The sequence below is a fragment of the Osmerus mordax genome, chromosome 9, assembly GCF_038355195.1.
Source record: "Osmerus mordax isolate fOsmMor3 chromosome 9, fOsmMor3.pri, whole genome shotgun sequence".
Taxonomy (NCBI): domain Eukaryota; kingdom Metazoa; phylum Chordata; class Actinopteri; order Osmeriformes; family Osmeridae; genus Osmerus; species Osmerus mordax.
In genome coordinates, this window is record NC_090058.1 from 16,299,521 (window position 1) to 16,320,742 (window position 21,222).

The following is a 21,222-nucleotide window of genomic DNA, read 5'->3' on the forward strand; positions in this document are numbered from 1 at the left end:
GGGTGTCTGTCTGTCTGTCGGGCTGGCTGTTTGTGTATCAGTATGCCTGCCTGCCTGTCTCCCTGCTTGATTGTCTATCTGTTTATCTTCTTTTGTGCCTGCCTGTCTCTCTGCCTGTCTGTCTCTCTGCCTGTCTGTCTCTCTGCCTGTCTGTCTTTATGCCTGTCTGGTTGCCTGCCTGCCTGCCTGCCTGCCTGCCTGCCTGCCTGCCTGCCTGTCTGTGTCTGTCTGTCTGTCTGTCTGTCTGTCTGTCTGTCTGTCTGTCTGTCTATCTGTCTATCTGTCTATCTGTCTGTCTGTCTGTCTGTCTGTCTGTCTGTCTGTCAGTCTGCGCAGCACACTTTGGCTATGGGATAAAGAAGAGTGGAATGAAGGATATGCATCAGCTGACTAACGGAGCGTGTGCAGTGTAGCCGAGGTTGTTACCCTGAGGAACTCTAATGACATGACCCCCCCCCCCCCTTTCATAGATGTAGCGAGATTGCAGTGTCTTCTTTATTCATGGAGCGCCTGCTTGGAAAACGCTCTATTCAGGACTGATAAGCAGACTGGCTACATTGTTCAATTGTAACGTTCATGTTATTGAGTAAATAACAGCTCATATGCAAAATGTAAGTCCCATATGAGGAAACACAAAACAACATTTACAATGCCCAGAACTGGGAAACTAAATATTTTGAAATATTTGTATCATATGATGACAACATAGTTGTGAACAGAGTAACTAAACATACACAAGCTAGTTCAACATTAATTCATATTTTGTATATTGAAGTGATCCCAATTAATGTCACTAAGATACTCCCCTCACACCAATAACCAATAGGATTTTGCAGAATAAAACAGTTATATGTCATGAAGCCAAGGCATAGCTGGGATGATGTCAACGTGATCATCATCCAACACATAGTTTCCGCCAGCATAGGTCATCCTCTTGATTTAATCTCGAAATTCTTATCAACTGAAAATATCAATTGCATCCATCAAAAACAGGAAGAACGCCACACTTTATCGAGTGCGATTTAGCCTACACTGCCTCCTTTAGCGCGTGGGTATTCCTCGGGTACTCCTATGACATCATGATAATCATAGTATCAAATCATGAATTTCTAAATCAAAGCTATGAGATGCCGTGCGTAACCGTGGTTTGTAATTTTACTAGGCCCACAATGTTGCAAGGTGCATATTAACCGCACCTTCTCGAGGTAATGACAACATCATTTGACGCGAGTCTCAACATAAGGACTCGGCTACTGCGGTAGACAAGGATGGTTACACATCGTCCACTTAACCATGTCACTGACCCATGGTCGGTTTACAATTGTTTCTTCACCACAATACTTTTCACTCTCACTCTTTAACCGTACACCAAACGCGGCCATATTGCTGGTTTAACTCCCTATTTACCTTATTTCCGCAAGATGAATGATGTGTCGTGCATTTTTATATGAAATATCCTACCGTTTGTTAAAACCTTTGAAATCGCAATTTTGAAGTGTTTTTGGTGGCCGCTTTAAGGTTTGTTGTATTTAAACGTGCGGATTTATAGCAATTAGGCTTACCACAAGAAAATCACGCAGGTTGCGTTACAGCTTCATCATTGGCATCAGATGAAGAAGATAAGGGGTCCAGGGTGAATAAGGAGGGTATTTCCTCCGTGACTCATCACTGCATTCTCACCTTTGATAAATTCGCGCGCTGTCCGCTGTCGTTATGGCCGTCCTAGCAATGAAATACGATTTATATGATCCATCATCACATATCTTACGAACTGCGGTGGCGGCTCATAAAAATTCACCAGTGCGCCGCTCTCCTCAGCATCATCGACGTCCCAACAGCAGAGGACAGCAAAGCGCAGGCAAGCACGACGGCCGCCTGCGTGCGCGTACACACAGGCCTTTGAAACTACATCCCCCCCGCCCCCCCGAAGAAAAGCCGACACTTCACTACGAAGAATAACAACGGTCAATTATATGTAGGCTACTGTCAAAATCATACAAGCTTACATCATTGCTATACTTCTAAATATATATAAGGTAGTCAACAAGTAACCTAATAAGTGGACTGATGACGTAGGCTACGTTTGTGCGCGCTTGTACCTCTACGCTGGTTCGAACAGGCGCCTCGGTGTAAGTGCACAAGGGGCGCTTGCGATGAAGTCATCCTGCAAGCAGGCCCGTAACGGAAACACATGAGGCCCCCCCGCAGAATAAGCCTGAGAGCCCCCCCCCCCACACACACACACACACACCCCCCCCCCCCCCCACCCCACCACCACCACATATGTAACGGATAATGTAATACAAATACCGATTGGACGAACACATGAGGACCCCGGCGCGATCAACTGAACTTTTTGGAACATTCTGAAAAGCTGTGTAATAAATGCAAGATATCAAAACTCAAGCTTGTCTTGTGAGGGAAATGTATTCAATAAGAAAAAAACGCTTAAACGGTTTGCAGGTGAATAGCCTACACAGGTGCCCGTCTTTTAGCAAATATGTGTGCAAAGTCTTTTACCAGACTCTTTACATCTAAACTTGCATCTAAACATTCATTTTCTATGCTAAGGATGGCCGACCTGACAGCCTCTCTTCTGAGATATGTTTTGATCAGTTTCAGCTTGGAAAATGACCTTTCAGCGCTTGCGACAGTCACGGGTATTGTCAGAAATAATTTGATGGCCGTGGCTACATCAGGCACACTTGATAGTATAGATGTCGTTTATTATTAGCGTGTTCGCTAAATCATAAATGGAGCAATTTTTTGGTTGTGTGAATCTTGTAGAAAGCAATGACTGTACGTTTTACATGATCATAATATGTATATAACTGAAATACAATGACTTATGGTAACTTTGATTGTTTTTTGTATGTTTAAATAGTCAAACGCAATCGCTGCAACTGCACGATACTACTGTCGCGTACGTTATCATGTTTGCTAATAATGTCAGTTATGTAATATATTTTATAATGAAGCACTTTTTCTACTTTCTCTTTTTTTTGTAGTTTCACTCCATTTCAATGTTGTCAGCTTGATAGGAAGTCAATAAAGGAGCAAGGCTAATTTTCCTGGCTCTTGGAAAGGAGGCTCTGTTAACGCTAGGAAGCACAACACAGACAGCAGTACAGCTGTCAAAGTATAGGCTAACGTTAGCTACATGGTACAGTAATGTTAGCTATAGCAAACAGTACAATACCTGTCTCTTCTGGCAGAGTGCATCCTTCTCCGGCTGGTCGAAAAAGAAATTTGTAATTTTGGGAAGTTTGGCATTTAATTCTGAAATTTTCTGTTTTGAATGCCGCTTTTGGGCGCCGCTTTTAAATGTGCGTTTCATTTTTCCTACGCTACGCTACAGTTAGCTACCTATTTGCAGCGGGCTCGCCGGTCTGTGTGACCATCTGACCTACTTCGTCATGTCACTTACCTAGCTAACAAAGAAAGCACAATTAAATATACTTTCCTTTATTTTCATATCAACTCTGGAAACACAGACAAGACAATATGACATCCCATGTAATTCAAATTGGATTAAAAAAAAACGTGGGGCCCCCCATCCCTGCGAGGCCCCCCCGCGGTGCGGGGGCTGCGGGGGTATTCTTTACGGGCCTGCCTGCAAGGTTTTCATCCTTACACACTTGTTATTTTTGCATTTCAACTAGACCTTGGCCTAGACCTTCAGTAGTAAACAAATAATACTCTGCAAAAAAAAACACTGACCAGAAACAAAGATCAGTGTTTGCTCATTGTTATTTTAATTATAATATAACTTTTGATAAAATACATTTTGTTTACAAGTGCTGATTACTATATTACATTCACCTGCATTTTAAATGGAGATATACTTTCTAAAGACGGAAATGACAGACAAGCAGAAATGACACAGACAGATGTACACCCTTGTGATAAGGACATGATGACGTTCTAAGACCACATTTGATTGCTCCTGACACTGAATACATTTCATCAAGACACCGAAGACCAACTTTGTCATAGGTAGCTCCTCTACATGTACACACAAATCATCAGCCGATCATGTTTAAACAAATACAACAACAACATATGGGAGTGCCAAGTCCCTTTTCAACCCTTTACAACCTAACTAGTTGTCAGCTGCCTTTTAAAAGATGTGGGCGAATGTAGATCTCTCGATGCTATTCAGTCACGTTCTCACTCTATCTCACTATATCACTATCTCACTCTCTATCACTCGCTCTCGCTCTCTCTCTCTCTCTCTCTCATTCTGACTCTCTATCTGTCTCACTCACTCTCTCATTCTCACTGACTCACAACCTGGATTTGATCCACTGGCCACTTACAAACAGTGCCTACAAACTGTTAAACTTAACAGGCATTCCCTCCAAATGTGCACACTCAATCATTAGAACAGTTGAGACCCGAATGTCACTCATAAGTTATTATAAGAGCATACAGTTCAAATCACACACAAGACTCGGATATGGAAAGTGACACACAGGCCCATACAAATTCAACTCAGGGTTCATAGAGTAGCATCAATCTGGGGACTTCAGTCATTAAAGCTATTCCTTACAAAAGACCTGCCCACTCCAACACATAGAAAACGGGGACAGCCAATATATTATTCTAATACATACCCTGTTGTTTTTTTAAATGATTTGCAAATAGATTTTTATATTAAAATATATTACTTAAAATATATTACTTTATTTAACTTGTCAGACATGAAAAACAAGTTCTGATCATTTAGTTTCCATGAGGTGACTTTGGCATATTACCATGGAAATAGTTTCTATAAAACATTCTTTGTAGCCATTTAAAATGTCAATTACAAAATAAGATACTTTTCTATCTTAGAACTGTAATCACCACGCACATTCATACCATCATGCTTAAATGCAGTGGTTCGCAAACGGTTTCAGTCAGGGTCAGCACCACACCTTTGAAAACAAAGAAACATTTGATTTGTATCATCTTCCTTTAACTGTATATGTTCCATCCTTACGCGTCCCCCTCAATCCCCACACACAGTCTGAGAGCCGCTGCTTTAATGTCCAGTATGTGTGCTCAATTGTACCTCTCTCTCACACAGTCAACCGAAGCATGTCATTCTGAATGATTCCATGACGGTCCAGCATTTAGCGTTTCAACACAACTTAACATTTTTGTTGTTGTCCCCCCCCCCCCCCTCTGAGGTAAAGTATAAACCCTTTTGTAACAAAACAGTGGGATATGCTCAAGCAAAGTACACACACCAAGCTAGAGAATGAACACATATCTAGCTCCAAGATTTGCCCACGTATTTACAAGGCAGAAATAGATATATTTTTAAGTTTAAATGTTCTCTGCGTGTCTTTGAGCCATGAGGGGAACACACACACCGGGGGAACTATACTGAACCGTCTGTGTTCAGAAAGCTGAAGAGCTGGTGGAGGTAGGATGTGGAACGTGGCCCTATCCTCTCTCACCGTTCTTAACCCTTGTGCTGCCTTCGGGTCACATGACCCAAAGGTTCATAAGGAACCATCATTGTGTTTACCTGATTTTACCCAATACAAAAACAAATAAAAATGATTTTCTTTTAACATTTGCAATGTGGGGGGTCTGAGACAGCCCGACGGTTAAAAGAAAACGCTTCACTTTGCTTTTGTATGCGGTTAAGTTGTTGCAATACGACGGTGGGTCACAATGACTGATGGGTCAGAATGAGCCGAAGATAACACAAGGGTTAAGTGCTCTACACCACGATACTACCCGTTATGTACGCGTGAGGGCCTGTCCAGTGCTTTGCCCTGAAACTCTAGAGTACAAATGAGGCCATATTCAATCCTTATAAAACCGGTAGTTTCTCATTGAAAAATAGAGATGTCTCTATTCTATTAGAATATATTTAGCAAAACTGTGATTTACAGAACGGTCAACTAAAATCGTAGAAATCTGTTATACTTCTGACACTTACACGCACACATTACAAATGTGATGTGGAACAAATGATGATCACAGACTCCTTACTACTCCTTCACTACACCACAGAGACCAGGGGGCAGTCTACATAACAACATTGTCGTTATGTTCTATAAAAATAACATTCCATATTTTGTTTCTCGTCCTTTAAAAAAAATCTACACTATCTTTAAAAAAATATATATACTGTAGCACAATAAGCCTACCCATGTGCAAATATTGCCAAATGAAATTCTGAAAAAGACTGTGCTGCTCAAAATGGCTACCAAACATTGCAATACACAACCGTCGTTCATTCTCTCTCTCAGATAGAATAGGCGAAATAATGTCATCCAGTGTTGTAGGTTATACGTTATGGCGGCTGTGCGTCACCAAGGCAACAGGTTCTTATTGACGGTGAATGGCCTGATTGGGGCAGGTTGTGCCTTGGTGCATTGAAAGGTGAAATTCTTAAACATAACATCGATCTGCCAATCTTTTCCTTTTTGAATTTTACCGTACCACTAAACAGGAGACACAGAGTTTTGATGGACCGATGCAATCATCATGGCAGAAGGCCCCACATCCTTTACAGATGATCATGGCCTTGAGGCGGCAGTAACATTTAGACTGGACGTTCTCCATCCCGGGGCTCTCCATGAAGCCCTGCTCTGGGGACGCCTCTCTCTGGCCGCTGGGGGCCAAGGGGTGGCCGGCTGGTATGGTGGTGACCGTCACCGAGAAAGACATGACGCTGCCCGTGGCGCCCCCGCCGTCCCCCGACACGGAGGGGGAGGAGCCGGGGCTGGCGGCGGCCTGGAGGGCCTGAGGTACGGACACGTTGAGGGTGCCTCCGTAGCACGAGCCCACCACTTCCTGATTGTCTGGCGTTCTCTGGGGTTGGAAGGCAGCCAATGGGCCCTGGTGCCTGGGCTCCGTGGCCCCGGCGACTGCGGCCGCGTGATATGGCTCGGGATTTCCCTGCTTGCAGAGGTCCAGGGTCCTCCGGGCTGACTGAGCGATGGGGCTGGTTTCTTTGGCTCTCGTTGAGCTGCCGTTGTTCCCCGCCACACCCCCGTTGTCGGACCCGTCCGCCGGACAGCCCGAAGCAGGCAGAGACTCAGACTTGACTCTGGAGCAGAGCTGGATGGCCGGAGCCTCCAAACACCCCTGCTGCTCCGACTTCACTCCAGGACGGTTCTTCCCGGCCGGCTCATCTCCTGCCGTCTCCTCAGGGCGCTCCCTCTTCAGGGTCGCCAGCGACAGGGTCACTGTGGGAGACAAGAGAGACCTCCTGCTGCTCTCTGACCCTCTGCCGTAGGTGGACACATTGAGGAGGTAGTGTCCCGTCATGGCAGGCCTGGCCGTCCGTTTACGCCCCAGGAAACCCACGCAGAACCGGGGCCGGTCCTGGGACTCATCAGACGGGCCCAGCTGGAGGGAAGAGTACCGGGGGGGCTGGGGGCCCATGCCCCTATAAGGCTGGCCGTGCTGGGCCTTCTGCATCAGGGTCTGGACGATCTGCTCCTGGGTCTCCTTGTCAGGCATTTCCCTCTGCTGACGAGTGAACTCTGAGAAAGAACCGGATCTTCCTGGGACACCTGACTGGCCGGAGACTGGAGAGTCAGCCTTACTGACGTCCTCCCCAGGGGTGAGGTACCGGCCGCCACTTCTGGTGCCGGTGGTAACCAGCATAATTTTCCCTTTATCTCCAGAGGAAGGGGTGGCGGCCATCTTGGCTTCCGTCTTGGCCAGCGGCTTTGGAAGGATCTTCTCTATGGGGACCTCCTTCCCCTGGAGGAGCTGTGTGACCAGAGGGTTGTTGGCCGGGATGAACAAAGTGGACCTGGTTGAAAAGCCTCCAGAGGTAGAGACTGACTGGACCAACGGAGGGTTAGGAGCCTTGAGAACGTTCTGGGCCCAACCGGAGCTGGTGCTGTTCTCCGAGGGACCTCTCTGTGGGCCATCTCCAGGGAGGACGGCTCTGCTGGTGTTCTGTGTCTGAGAGGAACGGGAGTCAAAGTGCCCTGAGGGGCAGGACGATGCCACAGACAGCGGGCTGGGGACACCGCTGCCGGGCGGCGGCCTGGATGATGGCTCTGCCGACGCTGGGCTGTGGGCGTGTGGGGGTCCAGGGGAGGCAGTGGGGGTCGGGGGTGGTCTCTGCTCTGCGCCACCTCCTCCTGGCCCCGGCCCTGGCACGGCTCCTGTGGAGGAGGAGGAGACGGAGGCGGTGGCGGCACGCAGGGCCCGGGCCAACTGGGCTTTAGCCTTGATGTCAGCCAGGGTGCGTGCGCCCGTGCGGCCAGGGCTGCTGAGGGGGGCAGGGAGAGGGGCGCGGGGGGACACCTGGCTCGGCGATAGAGGGACAGAAACGAGTCGAGACACGGGAATCTGTGAAAAACAAGCAAACAAACAGAGGAGGCGTTGGAAAGGGCAAGGCAAGGAATGCACAGACCTAGTGGCAGAAGCTGCATTCTAACATCTTCTTATTCCGTCACGGGACACTTCGGTAAACAAACTGTTGAGGGCAGGGCTCAGATTCCACTACAGATATGGGTTACCTTCAGTGGAGGCACTCTATGTGCTTCAGCTACTGCAGGGTCAGGAGGGTTCTGGGTGGACGGAGGCAGTGGGGTGACTCTAGCCTTTTTCTCCAGGGTCAGCTCCAGCTCCTGCTCACTGGAGGACTTCCTCTTCAGGGCCTCAGGACATGGGGAGGGCGGGACAGGAGAGGCCAAAGGAGGAGAGGCCAGGACAGGGGAGGCCGGGAGAGGAGAGGCCAGGACAGGGGAGGCTGGGACTGGAGAGGCCAGGACAGGAGAAGCTGGGACTGGAGAGGCCAGGACAGGAGAGGCAGGCAAAGGGGAGGCCAGGACAGGAGAGGCAGGCAAAGGGGAGGCCAGGACAGGGGAGGCCATGACAGAGGAGGCCAGGACAGGAGAAGCAGGCAAAGGGGAGGCCAGGACAGAAGAGGCAGGCAAAGGGGAGGCCAAGACAGGGGAGGCCAGGACAGAGGAGGCCAGGACAGGGGAGGCCAGGACAGGGGAGGCCAGGACAGGGGAGGCCAGGACAGAGGAGGCCAGGAGAGGGGAGGCCAGGACAGGAGAGGCCAGGACAGGGGAGGCCAGGACAGGGGAGGCCAGGACAGGAGAGGCCAGGACAGGGGAGGCCAGGACAGGGGAGACTAGGACAGGGGAGGCCAGGACAGGAGAGGCCAGGACAGGGGAGGCCAGGACAGGAGAGGCCAGGACAGAGGAGGCCAGGACAGAAGAGGCCAGGACAGGAGAGGCCAGGACAGAGGAGGCTGGGACAGGGGAGACTAGGACAGAGGAGGCCAGGACAGAGGAGGTCAGGACAGGAGAGTACTGGACAGTGGCACCCTCCTCCTCATTTACACTGGGCTGTTTCACAAACGCAGACCGGTGCTTCTGGGGGCGGGCTTCTAGAAGGTTCTGCTTCGTAGGGGATGGGGGCAGCTGAGGCTTCTCCTTCTTAACCTGCTCCTTGTCATGTGGGGTCACCTCCATGCCCTCCTCCCCTCCCCGTCTTCGAGGGGGAGCTGCTTCCATCACCGCGTGCCTGGTTGAAGCTCTGGTCTGGATCTTCTCAATGTTGAACGCTGGCCGAGTCTTCTCCGCTACCTTTGGTGGGACCTGCTTCTCCTCAGTGGGCTTAGGAGGCTCTGCAGACGGCGGCGATGATCTCAGCTTCCTGGCTTCAGTCTCGGCCTGGCTGCTGTTCTTGGAGGCCTTGGGGACGTCTGGTGCTTGGACCGCGGGGCTGGGCTGGGGAGGAGACGGGGGCCTGGCTGGGTCAGGAGGCCGGGACCTGGCTGGGTCAGGAGGCCGGGGCCTGGCTGGGTCAGGAGGCCGGGACCTGGCTGGGTCAGGAGGCCGGGACCTGGCTGGGTCAGGAGGCCGGGGTCTGGCTGGGTCAGGAGGTGACACATCAGCCTCGGTCAGCTCCTTAGACTCCTCATAGCTGAGGCCAGAACTAATGAGACAGAAAGAGAAAGTTATAGGGAGATGTAAAGTGTAGGGGGAGGGATAGAGAGAGCAGGAGCAGAATATCTTTACATTTTGTTTACAGAGGAAAATCCGAATGTGTGCCGTCAGGGATTTACACTGTCCCAGGGGTGACTCACTTTTCACCATAGTAGTTCTCAAAGAATCTCTCCTTCCAGTGCTCCACCTTCTTCTCCTTCTCAATCTCCTGTCGCATCCTGAGCTGCAGCTCTGGGGCAAACTCACCTGTGTGTGTGTGTGTGTGTTGGGGGGGGGGGGGGGGGGGGGGGGGGGGGTTAAAGATAGAATGGGTTAGGGTCAAGGTTAGGGGGTTAGGATTAGGATTGAGATCGGAACACAGAGAAGCAGACATTAACATCCAGATACAGCAAGTCATTTCACTGTTTGTTTATCTGCCCAATGGAGGAGGCCATACGGACCTTCTGCCAGTCTCTCCTTCCAGGACTGGGCTGCGGAGGTGAAGAACTCGTTGTTCAAGGCTGAGCTGGTGACCTTCAGCAGGTGGCCGTCCATGCAAGCCTGGGGACGGTAGAGAAACGTGAAGGCCCTTCCTCACCCCTAATCATCATTATCCTCCACAGTGACCACACTCCAAAGCACAGGCAACAACAGCAGTAGTAACCGTACAATAGATAACCATACTTATATCTGACATCCGACCACTGGACGTACCAAGAAGTTAAAAACGAAAACAGGCTCTGTCAAAAGTGCATTCATCCAGTAATCAAAACCCGAACGTCAAATCTTGAATCGTTGTTAACTGCAGTGTCAAAAATAGCTTTACAGGTGCCCACGGATGTCAACACCCGACACATAACCACACATCCTCATCCGAGGTGAGGGGAAAAACTCCCTCCGAATCCACATGAAGCGTTTTGGTTGGTAGGAACCCACCTGCTGGTCCACCTGTGGGAGCATCTGAAGCAGCTTCTGCTGGCAGCCTGCGGGCAGCACGGAGAACGTGTGCTTGTTGAGGAGGGCTCGGAGGTTGGTGTTGACCAGGATGGAGTCTGGGGTCTCCACATCGATCTCGGCACACTTGGTACGTTTTAGTTGACCTAACGCCCAACGCAGGAGGAGTGTTAAGAAGAGGCTCACGTAGCATTAGACCCTGAGAAGAGCAAAATCGAGATATCGCAGACCGATGCCCACCGAACCAACTGGTGTTGGATACTGAGAACACCGTGGTTTGTTCATCCAAAGACTCCGATCTGCTCGTCTTTATTGACTAGAGCAGACATGTTTCCAGAGCACAAGAAATGGAGAAGACATTTGTCATTTCCTCATCGAGGAGAGCCGGGACCCGGGTGTTGCTGCGTGTGCTTACGTGCGCTCAGCCTGCTCGACCTCTGGGACATGTTCCTGGCTCCGGCGGAGTGACACGCCTCCGCTCGGACCGAGGAGGAGGAGCTGGAGGTGGAGTTCTGGGGACTGGCCGGGCTGCCCTCCGCCTGTTTGGGCTCCCACGCTGCTGACGGTGGGAACGACCATCACGTTGTGTGGATTTAACGACAAGTGCTAATTGCGGTAGTAAAACTCTCTCTTTATACTGTGTATGTGACGTGCTAAGATAACAGTGCCAATTTACTTTCCAACACCCTGTTTTTATACTGATCTATATATGACGTGCAAGATAAGATCTAGTACACTGTGGTATGACAGACATGCATACGCTGAAATAACAGGTTTTTGAAAAGGCCGGGAGTTTCACTGCAGACATGATGTCGCTTCCTAATTTTGAAAGTGTACATCTGCCAATCGTAAGAGCAGCAAGATATGTCTCAGCCGTCTGAGGGAGCAGAGCCAGAAACAGGAAATGACATCATCGTCACCTACCGTTCTTGGTGGCCATGGAGTCCGCCATGTCTTTGACGGTCTTCAGCGTCAGCCTGGGGCTGGAGGAGGCGGGCATTCCTCCCTGCCGCCGCTGGTTCCTCTGCTGTCTCAAGGCCTGTCACGCACCCAAGGAGACGAGGACAAGGGAATTGACCCAACAGTTTGGAACGTGTGGCGAGCTGCAGTTGAAATCAAGCTGTGTAAAGTGAATGTTCCATTCCCAGCATACGCCTTTTTTCGTTTGTCCTTCATCCTAATAAGAACATGTGGTTCAGATGGAAACCAAGCACAAGCAGTCTCTCCCGTTCCTCACCTTGCAGCCAAATCTTCATCTGACTACGCGATGAGGCTTGCTTTCGCCTAATAAACCGACAAATGAGTCCAACACAGCTAAATCCTCCACAACGGAGCAGATGGAATGAATTACGATTGGTGCGATCAAGTCAAATTTAATTATATGGAACACAAAAAGCGAGGAGCAGCCAATAGAAAAATCTTGGGAGCTGTGGATTACGAGAATGTTAATAAAACCGGCCACAAATGTTCTTCAGACACCCCACTGTTCTCAAATACCTTGTGAGAGATGTTTAAGGAACACAGGCCTCCTGTAATTTACTTTATGACCAGGATAAAGGCCAAGTCTTGAAGGCTGATCAAACCGAATTCCACATATATTTACACTGAAACTCTAGCCCAAACAACAAATAAAATCATACAATTGGTTCTGAATGATGGGAAAACCTCCAGTACAAACAGTACTGTATCACGCATACAAAGCATGCTATGGCGTTCTCTTACTAGCTCCCTGAACACAACATGAAAACACATTGGCTTTCCGACATCCTCTCAGGGGAACGGCACATGAAGTCTAGCATAGAGGCTAGCAGAGGGGCACCCCTGGGTAACAGGAAGTAAGGGCTGAACAGAGAACACCACCAATGTGACGTCCTTCCGGTACCTGTTTCAGAGCCTTCTTGCTGTGTTTCTGCGAGGGGGAGATGAGCTTGCCGGTAGTGACCGAGGGGGACGAGCAGCGAGGCTGTGGCGACGACGGCTGGGACTGCAGCTTGGAGGGCACTAGGACCACACAGCACAAACAAACACATGCCTCAGCCAACAAGCACTCTCACCAACTCCAACAGTATTCGCAGGGAACACTAGATCCAAGTACTTGTAATGAGATGCTTATTAACATTAATACGTGTTAATAAAACGATGTAAGTGTAAATCATATTGGTTAGGGTGAGTGTTATCGAAAAATGAGATGAGGGTTAATAGGTAACAAGGCCTTTTGTAAAGAGGCTTGTTAACATTAATATGTGTTAACAAGACTTACTAACTTACAAAGCGTTAACCTGGATCTAATGAGCTACCGTACTCACAAAACGTGCATCTTTGGTTCGAACGACGAAACGTACTTTCAACAAGTTCAAACGGTTACATACATTTACAGATTACAATTGGACCCGTTCACGACAACGCACACAAAACTAATGTCCCGACGGTTATTTCCTGTTCTCTATAGTTCTTTCACTCACCGTTGTACCAATTGACCAATTTTCCAATTGCATCAATTTTCTTTTGTCGTTTTTTTAGCATTTGCTCCGTTTGCAGGGATAATATGAAAAAAAAACTAAAGAAGAAGAACAGACCCACTGGCACAGTGTGCTGAAGTGCGGATGTTTGCTCCACAGTTCGTTAACTTTCTCATACACTGTATGCATGTGAGGAAGTGGTAGAAGAAGAAAAAAAAAAAATCTGTTTCCTGTTTTAACAGTCACTAAATGATCAAGTGACAAACAAGCTTCCCCGGAGAAGCACTGTCATCTGTACTCATAGGAGCCTTCACACCAAGACACAGCCAGGTGTAATGTGGAAACACGCACAAACACACTCAAACAATGAAAGCATTCTGTTTTGGGCTCTTTTCCTCAAAACGCACACGCATGCTGTTTAGGCGCGCGTGCACACACACACACACAAACACACACACACCACCATGACGTAAGACAGGATGAAAACCTTGGTACCTCGTCTCCTCCACCCTCCCCTCCTGCCCTCCTGGTTGTTGCTGCTGTGGTTGTTCTCGGTGCTCTGGGAGTCTGACAGATCATCACTGCTCTCGTCAGACCCCTCCTCAGACAGCTCTTTCACCACATTGGAGGTGTCCTTCTGCGTCAAACGCACCAAGGTCACACTTCAGATCACAGGCTCCACTTAAAAAGCTCAATGCGTTTTTTAAGCAATAGGTGTGCCAGTTTGAGTTTATCTACTGTTCCTTTTCAACCAAATGCTGAGAAATTACAAAACTGATATTGTGATTGTTATTGACTATTTGCGTTTAGGATTATTTGTGTTCACTTTTCAAGTACAACCAATGTGCATGAATGTGTATGAAACATTTTCAATTGTCTTTTTGATCACATTGTGGCTGGGGCTAACCTTTAGTGTGTAGACTCCCATTCTCCCGGGAACCTTGTAGAAGATGCCCTCCTCCCCGCGAGAGTTAGTGTGGAGCATTGCATTCAGGCATGCCAGGGGGGAGGTCCCGCTAGGTAACAGGACAGACACATTATGAGACGACTGCTACCCAGAGACACAGGCTTCAGGAGAGAGAGAGGGAGGAAGAGAAAGAGACAGAGAGAGAGAAAGGGAGGGGGGGAGAGAGAGAGAGAGGCCTGTTTCAATAATTCAATAATAATTCATTTAAAGGCACAATGTTTGGCCCCCAAATGTTTGGCCCCCAAACATTGTGCCTTTTAATGAATACTTTCTAACTGCAGAATAAATGCTACTTTATTTGTCACTCCTGTACTGTGTTATGAAGTCGCCCATCTCACTTGTGTTATGCTGTTCTGTTGTAAAATATGAAGCATAAAACAGGGCAACTATTAACAGCACAGTGAGTGAAGTTTGACTCAGTGACATTCTCTAAGTAAATTGAGTTGTTTGATACATTTACATTTAGTCATTAAGCAGACGCTCTTATCCAGAGCGACTTACAGTAAGTGTAGGGACATTCACCCGAGGCAAGTAGGGTGAATCGCCTTGCCCAAGGACACATTGTCATTTTGCACAGCCTGGAATCGAACCGGCAACCGAACCGGCAACCTTCTGATTAGTAGCCCGATTCCCTAACCGCTCAGCCATCTGACTCCCCTGATATAACTTTATATGAAAAATGCCTCTAAGATAAAATTGACTTTATATCCTATTAATATGAGCAGTAAGAATCGAGATATAGTAAAACATTTAAATACTGCCATGACAGCACAGGAGATAGTGAAGGAGTGAGTCAAGGACATCCCAATTCAGTTACTGTGGGCTTGCAGTCATACTGGATGTCTATTAGTTTTGCACAATAACGCAAGAGAAATGACAAACATAACACCTGTGTTTACAAACACCTGCATTATAAGTCTAGGGCTTCTGAGACCAAAATCTGTCAGAAATCTTTAGCATCAATGTACCTTACATGCAGTGTTTATCAAGGACTTATATAGATATGTTCATGTTAATACCATGCAAAAGGTATGTTACAACATAATCAAACCAGACATTATAGTGAGTTGGTTATGGTATGGGGCTAGCTTTTCTTACCTTCTGGATGACAACAGTGAAATTGAAACGAAAAGAAATAAAATAATTAGAGTTTGTGTGAATGTAATTATTTCCACTATGAAAAGAAATAAAAAGGAAAGCAAAAAAGCCATCAATCAGACTCTCATTAACATAACTGTGAGAACATGTGAATCAAAGAATCAAAAAACACAGCAAAGAAGAACAAACTAATAATAACGGCTGACAGTTATGGCACTTTTTTTTGTTTTGTTTACCTAATTTCTTTAAGCCTCTCCCTTTGAATGACCTGCAAGATCTCTTTATGGCTCATGGGCGTGTTGGGGTATTTCTCCAATACCTGTAAAAGACAAATTCAACAAAGTTGTTAAACAAATGTTACGACAAATGTTCATCAACCTTTACGATTCACTTTAAACCACTGTAAAGTGTATTCCTGTTCTAATCTTAGATCTACCCATGCTGAACTGAGCCATAAACCCAAAGTCCTGCCCGTGTGTCAAATGGAAACAATCTATCTTACCAGCTATCCTGCTGATATCTATTGAACTGTCAGAAAAGATCATTGAATTCAACTACATGAAATCTGCTAGCTTACCTTAGCTAGCTAGCTAAATTATACTGCTACCTGCTGGACGGCTACTAAGTTGACAGGGTAAAGCTAACTAGCTAGCTAGCTATGGCTCAGCTGACATGCAACTCTAGGTTGAGGCATCTTGCATAAGCTAGTGTAAGTCTATTCGTGGAGAGCAATCATTTAACATGTTTCTGGCACTGACAGTGGTGGGCTAAAGACATGTTTTAATATTGTATCAGACATGGATTGCGTATATGTCAAACGTTTCTGTGAAAAAGCTATGGCTACCTAACAGAACTGAATGGCGAGACATACGCTCACGTACTTTAGCTAGCAAGCTAACGAGCATATGTTTACTTTAGAATACGGAGACAGGCGTGTCACGCGCATTAATACTTTTGCCAGGTCTAGCGTGGATTGTCATCACAATATTTTCTTGTCAACTCTCAAGCAAAAGAGCATTTGACACTCATGTGGCCATATAAACAACAGCTTTTTAAGCAACAGTCATGTCTAGCTAAGATGCTAACTGCTTCGTAGACAAGCAGGCCTTGCGTTGTGTACGCAACATCTCCCGTCTGCACCACCAGTGGGTCATGAACTCATAAACACAGTTGTACAAGTGGGAGCGAGGGGGGAAAACAACCACAGCAAACGTTGAATAAACCAGCAATGATACCGTTTTAGCTGCTTCTGCCCACGTCCTCCCCTTCTTTCTCTTCTGTCTCTCCCTCATCGCTGCAGTCTTGAGCAGGGTAGTGTTTGAATTGTAAGTGTTTCTGTTGTTACGTTGAAATGTTGCTTTAGTTACCGCGCAAGACCTGCCGCTTCTGCCATATTGGGCTTACTGTAAGGAGGGTGTCACGTGACCCTGTGAGAAAAACGTCATTTTACTGTACATATGACAGCTGACAGCAAAGAACCAAACAAGTACTCAAACTTCTCGATGATTTTTTTTTGACAATTTAAAAAAGAACAAACACACAAGCCTTGGTATTTTTGGAAAAGGGATGTCTGACGCTGCTCAGTTCCATGCAACAGTAATGAAGACATGACGAATTAAATCTGTTCTATATGATCATTTTGGCGTTTGGCACACTTCAATTTCTTCCAATAAGTTTTTTGGCAAATAACATTTAACATAGTTTATTCATATGCGCACATTGCTCTATATGTTAACACAAGCAGTAATCAATAGGAAACACAAGAAGGCTAATGCAGTGTTTTTTTTACATTTTCTACAAAGGCTTTCAAATCATTTGGCAATAGAAGAAAGAAAGGTGAAATTATTCCACCATGAAAGTGACAGCATGTACGAAAGCACAATGGCGTTGTATCGCCCTATGAAGGACGGGCATGATGATGATTACGACTCAGGGGCTTGACTCAACAGCACTCTCTGTTGGGTGGTAGACGGCCGAGGCAGGTCTCTGAGGCTGAGAGATGCCCTGGGCTCCCCCTGTCAGAGAGCTGGAGGACGACGAGCATGCAATGCGTGGTGCTTGATACCTTAGAAGAAGAAGAAAACAAATGATAACCTGATAATCATACACAGTTACGAAAGACTGTGACTAAATATTTAAGTATACAAGCTTTATTTTTCCTCTGTTAACCTGTTAGTTACGTGTTCTGATCACATCATTGTATCTTCCGTGTAATGTGATATGTAATGATTCTATCTGTATTGCAGTCTGTTACTCACCATGATCTAGATTTCCTGACGCGGGAGGCCGTGGTTCTCTCCCTGAGGGGAACGTTAGCCAGGAGACTCCTCATTGGCTGGGGAGAGAACACACGCTCCAGATGGGCCCCGTTCAGGTTCAGTGTAAACATGGTGGGTGGGGTCATGTCGAGCTCCAACAGCATTACATTCTCAGCCTGGGAATGACACACCAGAAGAGAGAGAGAGTTAGAAAGAGAGAAAGAGAGAGAGAGGGGGAGGGAGGGAGGGAGGGAGGGAGGGAGTGAGAGAGAGAGAGAGAGAGAGAGAGAGAGAGAGAGAGAGAGAGAGAGAGAGAGAGAGAGAGAGAGAGAGAGAGAGAGAGAGAGAGAGAGAGAGAGAGAATGAATGAAAATTACACAGAGGGAAGGGGGTTAATGAGACAAGCTGAGAAAATAAGTTATTTACACAGAATTTACATTTACTCTCACAACTTGTAATCAATAAATTACATTTTGAAATGTGTAAAGTGTGTCTGCAGTACACAGTCTGGCATAAACCTGATATCTAGTTGGTGTTCCTGATGCTGCTGCAATCTGGGCATACTGGCTGGTTGGTCTCTTTAATCCCACTACAGACAAAGGTCTTCTCTTGACTTGAGCAGCTTTACTAGTGTAAGGATACAAAAGAGTAAGTAAGCTAGATATCTGAAAGTTAAGGATTAATCCCATGGTTATTCATACAGTATGTAATCAATGTTAAAGTCTATTGTAAAGTGAAAACCGAGGTACAGTTCCCTAGGTTTGCTTACACAATGTTTACTTATCAAACCACTGACCATTCTGAAGGGATGAAGGATCGGAACTTCCACTGGTCCTCCTCACTGTCGAAGCTCAGCCTGTTCATGATCTTGTTCTTCTCCTCGGGAGGTATGAAGTTTTCAATCAAAAGATACCTGAGTAAAGACACGTATGCAAGCCAAGCTGATCCATGTGATCACCAAGCAATTCGGTACTTCTACATGAGACATGGTTGCATACATTGTGTATGGGTGTGTGTTTTAGCTTTCACGTATCATCACTCATGGTTCCTACTCACTTGTACTTCAGTTCTCTTGTCAGTTCATTTTGTGTTTGCTCAAGCTCCTGTCGGGTTATGACGTGTTCATCACTGACATCTCCAATCTCGGCCTTTACCAACTGCAGCTTGGCGTACAGCTTTGATAGAGAAGGACACGGTGATACATTTTGTTGTCTTAAGATAACAATTTGATGCCTTTAACAAAGAATTGTTAAAAGGGCTATACTTATTTATCAGAAGATTTCTATAGGAGGTATTGTATTGTGTAAGTACCCTAGTGTAAGTACACACCATGATGACATCCTATTGGACATCAGCAAATCAATAATTGTCCCTTACTTAAATTACAGTTATACAGGGATAACAGACTTGTGCTGGGGAGTCATCGTGTCATCTTACCCTCTTCAGCTTCTTGGTCTTGAGATCCACCTCCTGCTGCAGGGATGAGAAGGTCTCCCTCAGTTCCCCAGTCTCCTCGTCCTGATCCAACATCTGCTGCTGGATCTCTCTCTCATGCCTTATCTGAAAAACCAAGACGAGAGTCAACACTCACACACATAGGACACACTCATTGAGGACACACACACACACACACACTGCAGAACTGCGATGAATCATGATGAGGATGTTTCCTTACCTGCTCTGCAATCTCCTGCCTCTTTAATTCCAGCATTTTCTGCTGCTCATTGGTGTGGTCAATGATATTCTTTCCTCCTACTAACAACTTGCTCTCCATGGTCTGAAAAGAAGAGAGGTGATGTGTGATTATTGGACTACGTAAGACAAGAGCAGAAAATATAAACTGTATTTAGAGTAACAAGAATGATACAATTATTGTCACCTTAAATTTCTCAATGATTTTTTCAATGGCCTCCTGCTCTTTCTGCATAACCTCCATCACCTTCTCCTTGTCAGCCAAGGGCCTCATCTTCTCCATGGCTCCCAGGTCTGCATTCCCATTGATCCCCTTATGGTCAGTGGCCCCTCCCTTTTTTTTCATGTAGTGCTCCACATCCCGCTCCTCCTCTACAGCCTTCCACACCTCCATGTCCCTTTCAAAGGCCGCCTCCTCCTCCAGGCCTGACATGCATCTACTCAGCCTCTTGCTGTTCCTCCTCCTCCTCCTCCTCTCCTTCGCCAACATCCCCCGCTCCTCCAGCTGGGCTTTGAGGCGCATTATCTCCTCCTGAAACTCCCTCAACAGGGCGTCTTTGGGATCCTCGTTGATGCGAGGCTTGTTCTTGATGTTCTTGGCTCTGTTGGCGTACCTCAGGGTAGTCAAGGATTCTTCGTAGTTCTTCGAAGCTGGTCCCACGGTAGCTATCATGACGGTCTTGGTGTTGCCCCCCAACGAGTCTTGGAGCAAGCGGGTCAACTTGGAGTCTCTGTATGGGACGTGGGTGCTCTTTCCGTCCACCAGGGCCGAGATCACGTTCCCCAGTGCGGAGAGGGACAGGTTGATTTTGGCAGCTTCCTTCAGACGCTTCCCTTTGGCACCTGTCTTGCTCTGACGTTCGCTGCCAGCCAGGTCGACCATGTTGAGCTTGCCGACACGGATGTGGTCCTCACCATCTGTTCCCATCTCGCTGCACTCCACGGTGATGACAAAGATGGCATGAGACCTCGAGCTGCGCTCGTTCATTTGAGTGAAACCCATAGACCTGGACTGATCCCCAATGTTCATCACATGCTCTATCTCTGTTACATTTTTGGTAACGACTGAGGACAGATCTTTGACATAAACCCCGTGTTCTGAGTTTTCCTTCAACTCCAGTTTCTTGCTGTTGTCCTTGCGGAGAAGGTCTCTAATTTCTTCCTGATAAATCTCCAGATATGATGCTCTGACCAAATACTGTTGGTTTTGGGACCTTGATATTTGGGTAAAAATATGGTTAAATGAATTTGGGACAATCCCTCTCCTCTCCGGGTCTGTTACAATTCCTTGCATAGTGTATGTTTTACCTGTCCCAGTTTGCCCATAGGCAAATATAGTTCCATTGAAACCTTGCAAAACAGACTCCACAAGAGGTCTCACCGTGTCATCATAAATGTCGCTTTGCTTCGAGTCCCCGTCATACACAGCGTCAAACGTAAATGTTTTCATAAAATCCTCAGGTGGTGCTTTTGGATTTCGAATGGTAATCTGCCCCAGTCTGCCATTCAGCTCCAAGATGTTGTCACAGCTCGTTATCTCCCTTCGGTTGAAGGGACGGCATCGGACCACCACCCTGACCGACTCGATGTGTTTTGGTTTAGACATCATTGGTTACAAATAAAGATTTGCTTTAACATTGCAATTATTTCGTAATCTGTAAAGCGATGCTTCAGTCCAGCATCTTGCAGCGTCCAAACACACTACAGGTAAACCCAATTCCATTTGACTATGGTTGTCCCATTGGTCCCATCTAATCACACTAATCACCGATCTGAGATAGGATTTGGTGAGATTCGCCCCATATCCACAAAATTCAGATCCAGTTAATTCCGGAGAGGTACTCACCCAAACACCGAGCATCCTTCGGCACGCATGATACAAAGGA

At 47.0% G+C, this 21,222-nt stretch overlaps 2 protein-coding genes across 2 annotated transcripts; both read right to left on the reverse strand.

The window, feature by feature from the left end:
* Window positions 1-5,176: 5,176 nt before the first annotated feature.
* On the reverse strand, window positions 5,177-16,725 carry asxl2 (ASXL transcriptional regulator 2). The gene is made up of 12 exons (XM_067243128.1): window positions 16,622-16,725; window positions 15,623-15,705; window positions 14,229-14,337; window positions 13,817-13,958; window positions 12,745-12,863; window positions 11,787-11,901; window positions 11,278-11,418; window positions 10,845-11,008; window positions 10,370-10,469; window positions 10,070-10,175; window positions 8,487-9,918; window positions 5,177-8,316 (listed from the first exon to the last, which is right to left on the reverse strand). The coding sequence occupies exons 1-12, from the start codon at window positions 16,676-16,678 to the stop codon at window positions 6,436-6,438; spliced, it is 4,449 nt and encodes a 1,482-aa protein (XP_067099229.1). The 5' UTR covers window positions 16,679-16,725; the 3' UTR covers window positions 5,177-6,435.
* A 379-nt stretch (window positions 16,726-17,104) lies between these two features.
* On the reverse strand, window positions 17,105-21,120 carry kif3cb (kinesin family member 3Cb). Its single transcript, XM_067243166.1, has 8 exons — window positions 19,524-21,120; window positions 19,320-19,421; window positions 19,082-19,204; window positions 18,701-18,819; window positions 18,441-18,557; window positions 18,163-18,271; window positions 17,645-17,820; window positions 17,105-17,451 (listed from the first exon to the last, which is right to left on the reverse strand). Exons 1-8 carry the CDS (start codon window positions 20,943-20,945, stop codon window positions 17,316-17,318), a joined length of 2,304 nt encoding a protein of 767 aa, XP_067099267.1. The 5' UTR covers window positions 20,946-21,120; the 3' UTR covers window positions 17,105-17,315.
* Window positions 21,121-21,222: the final 102 nt, after the last annotated feature.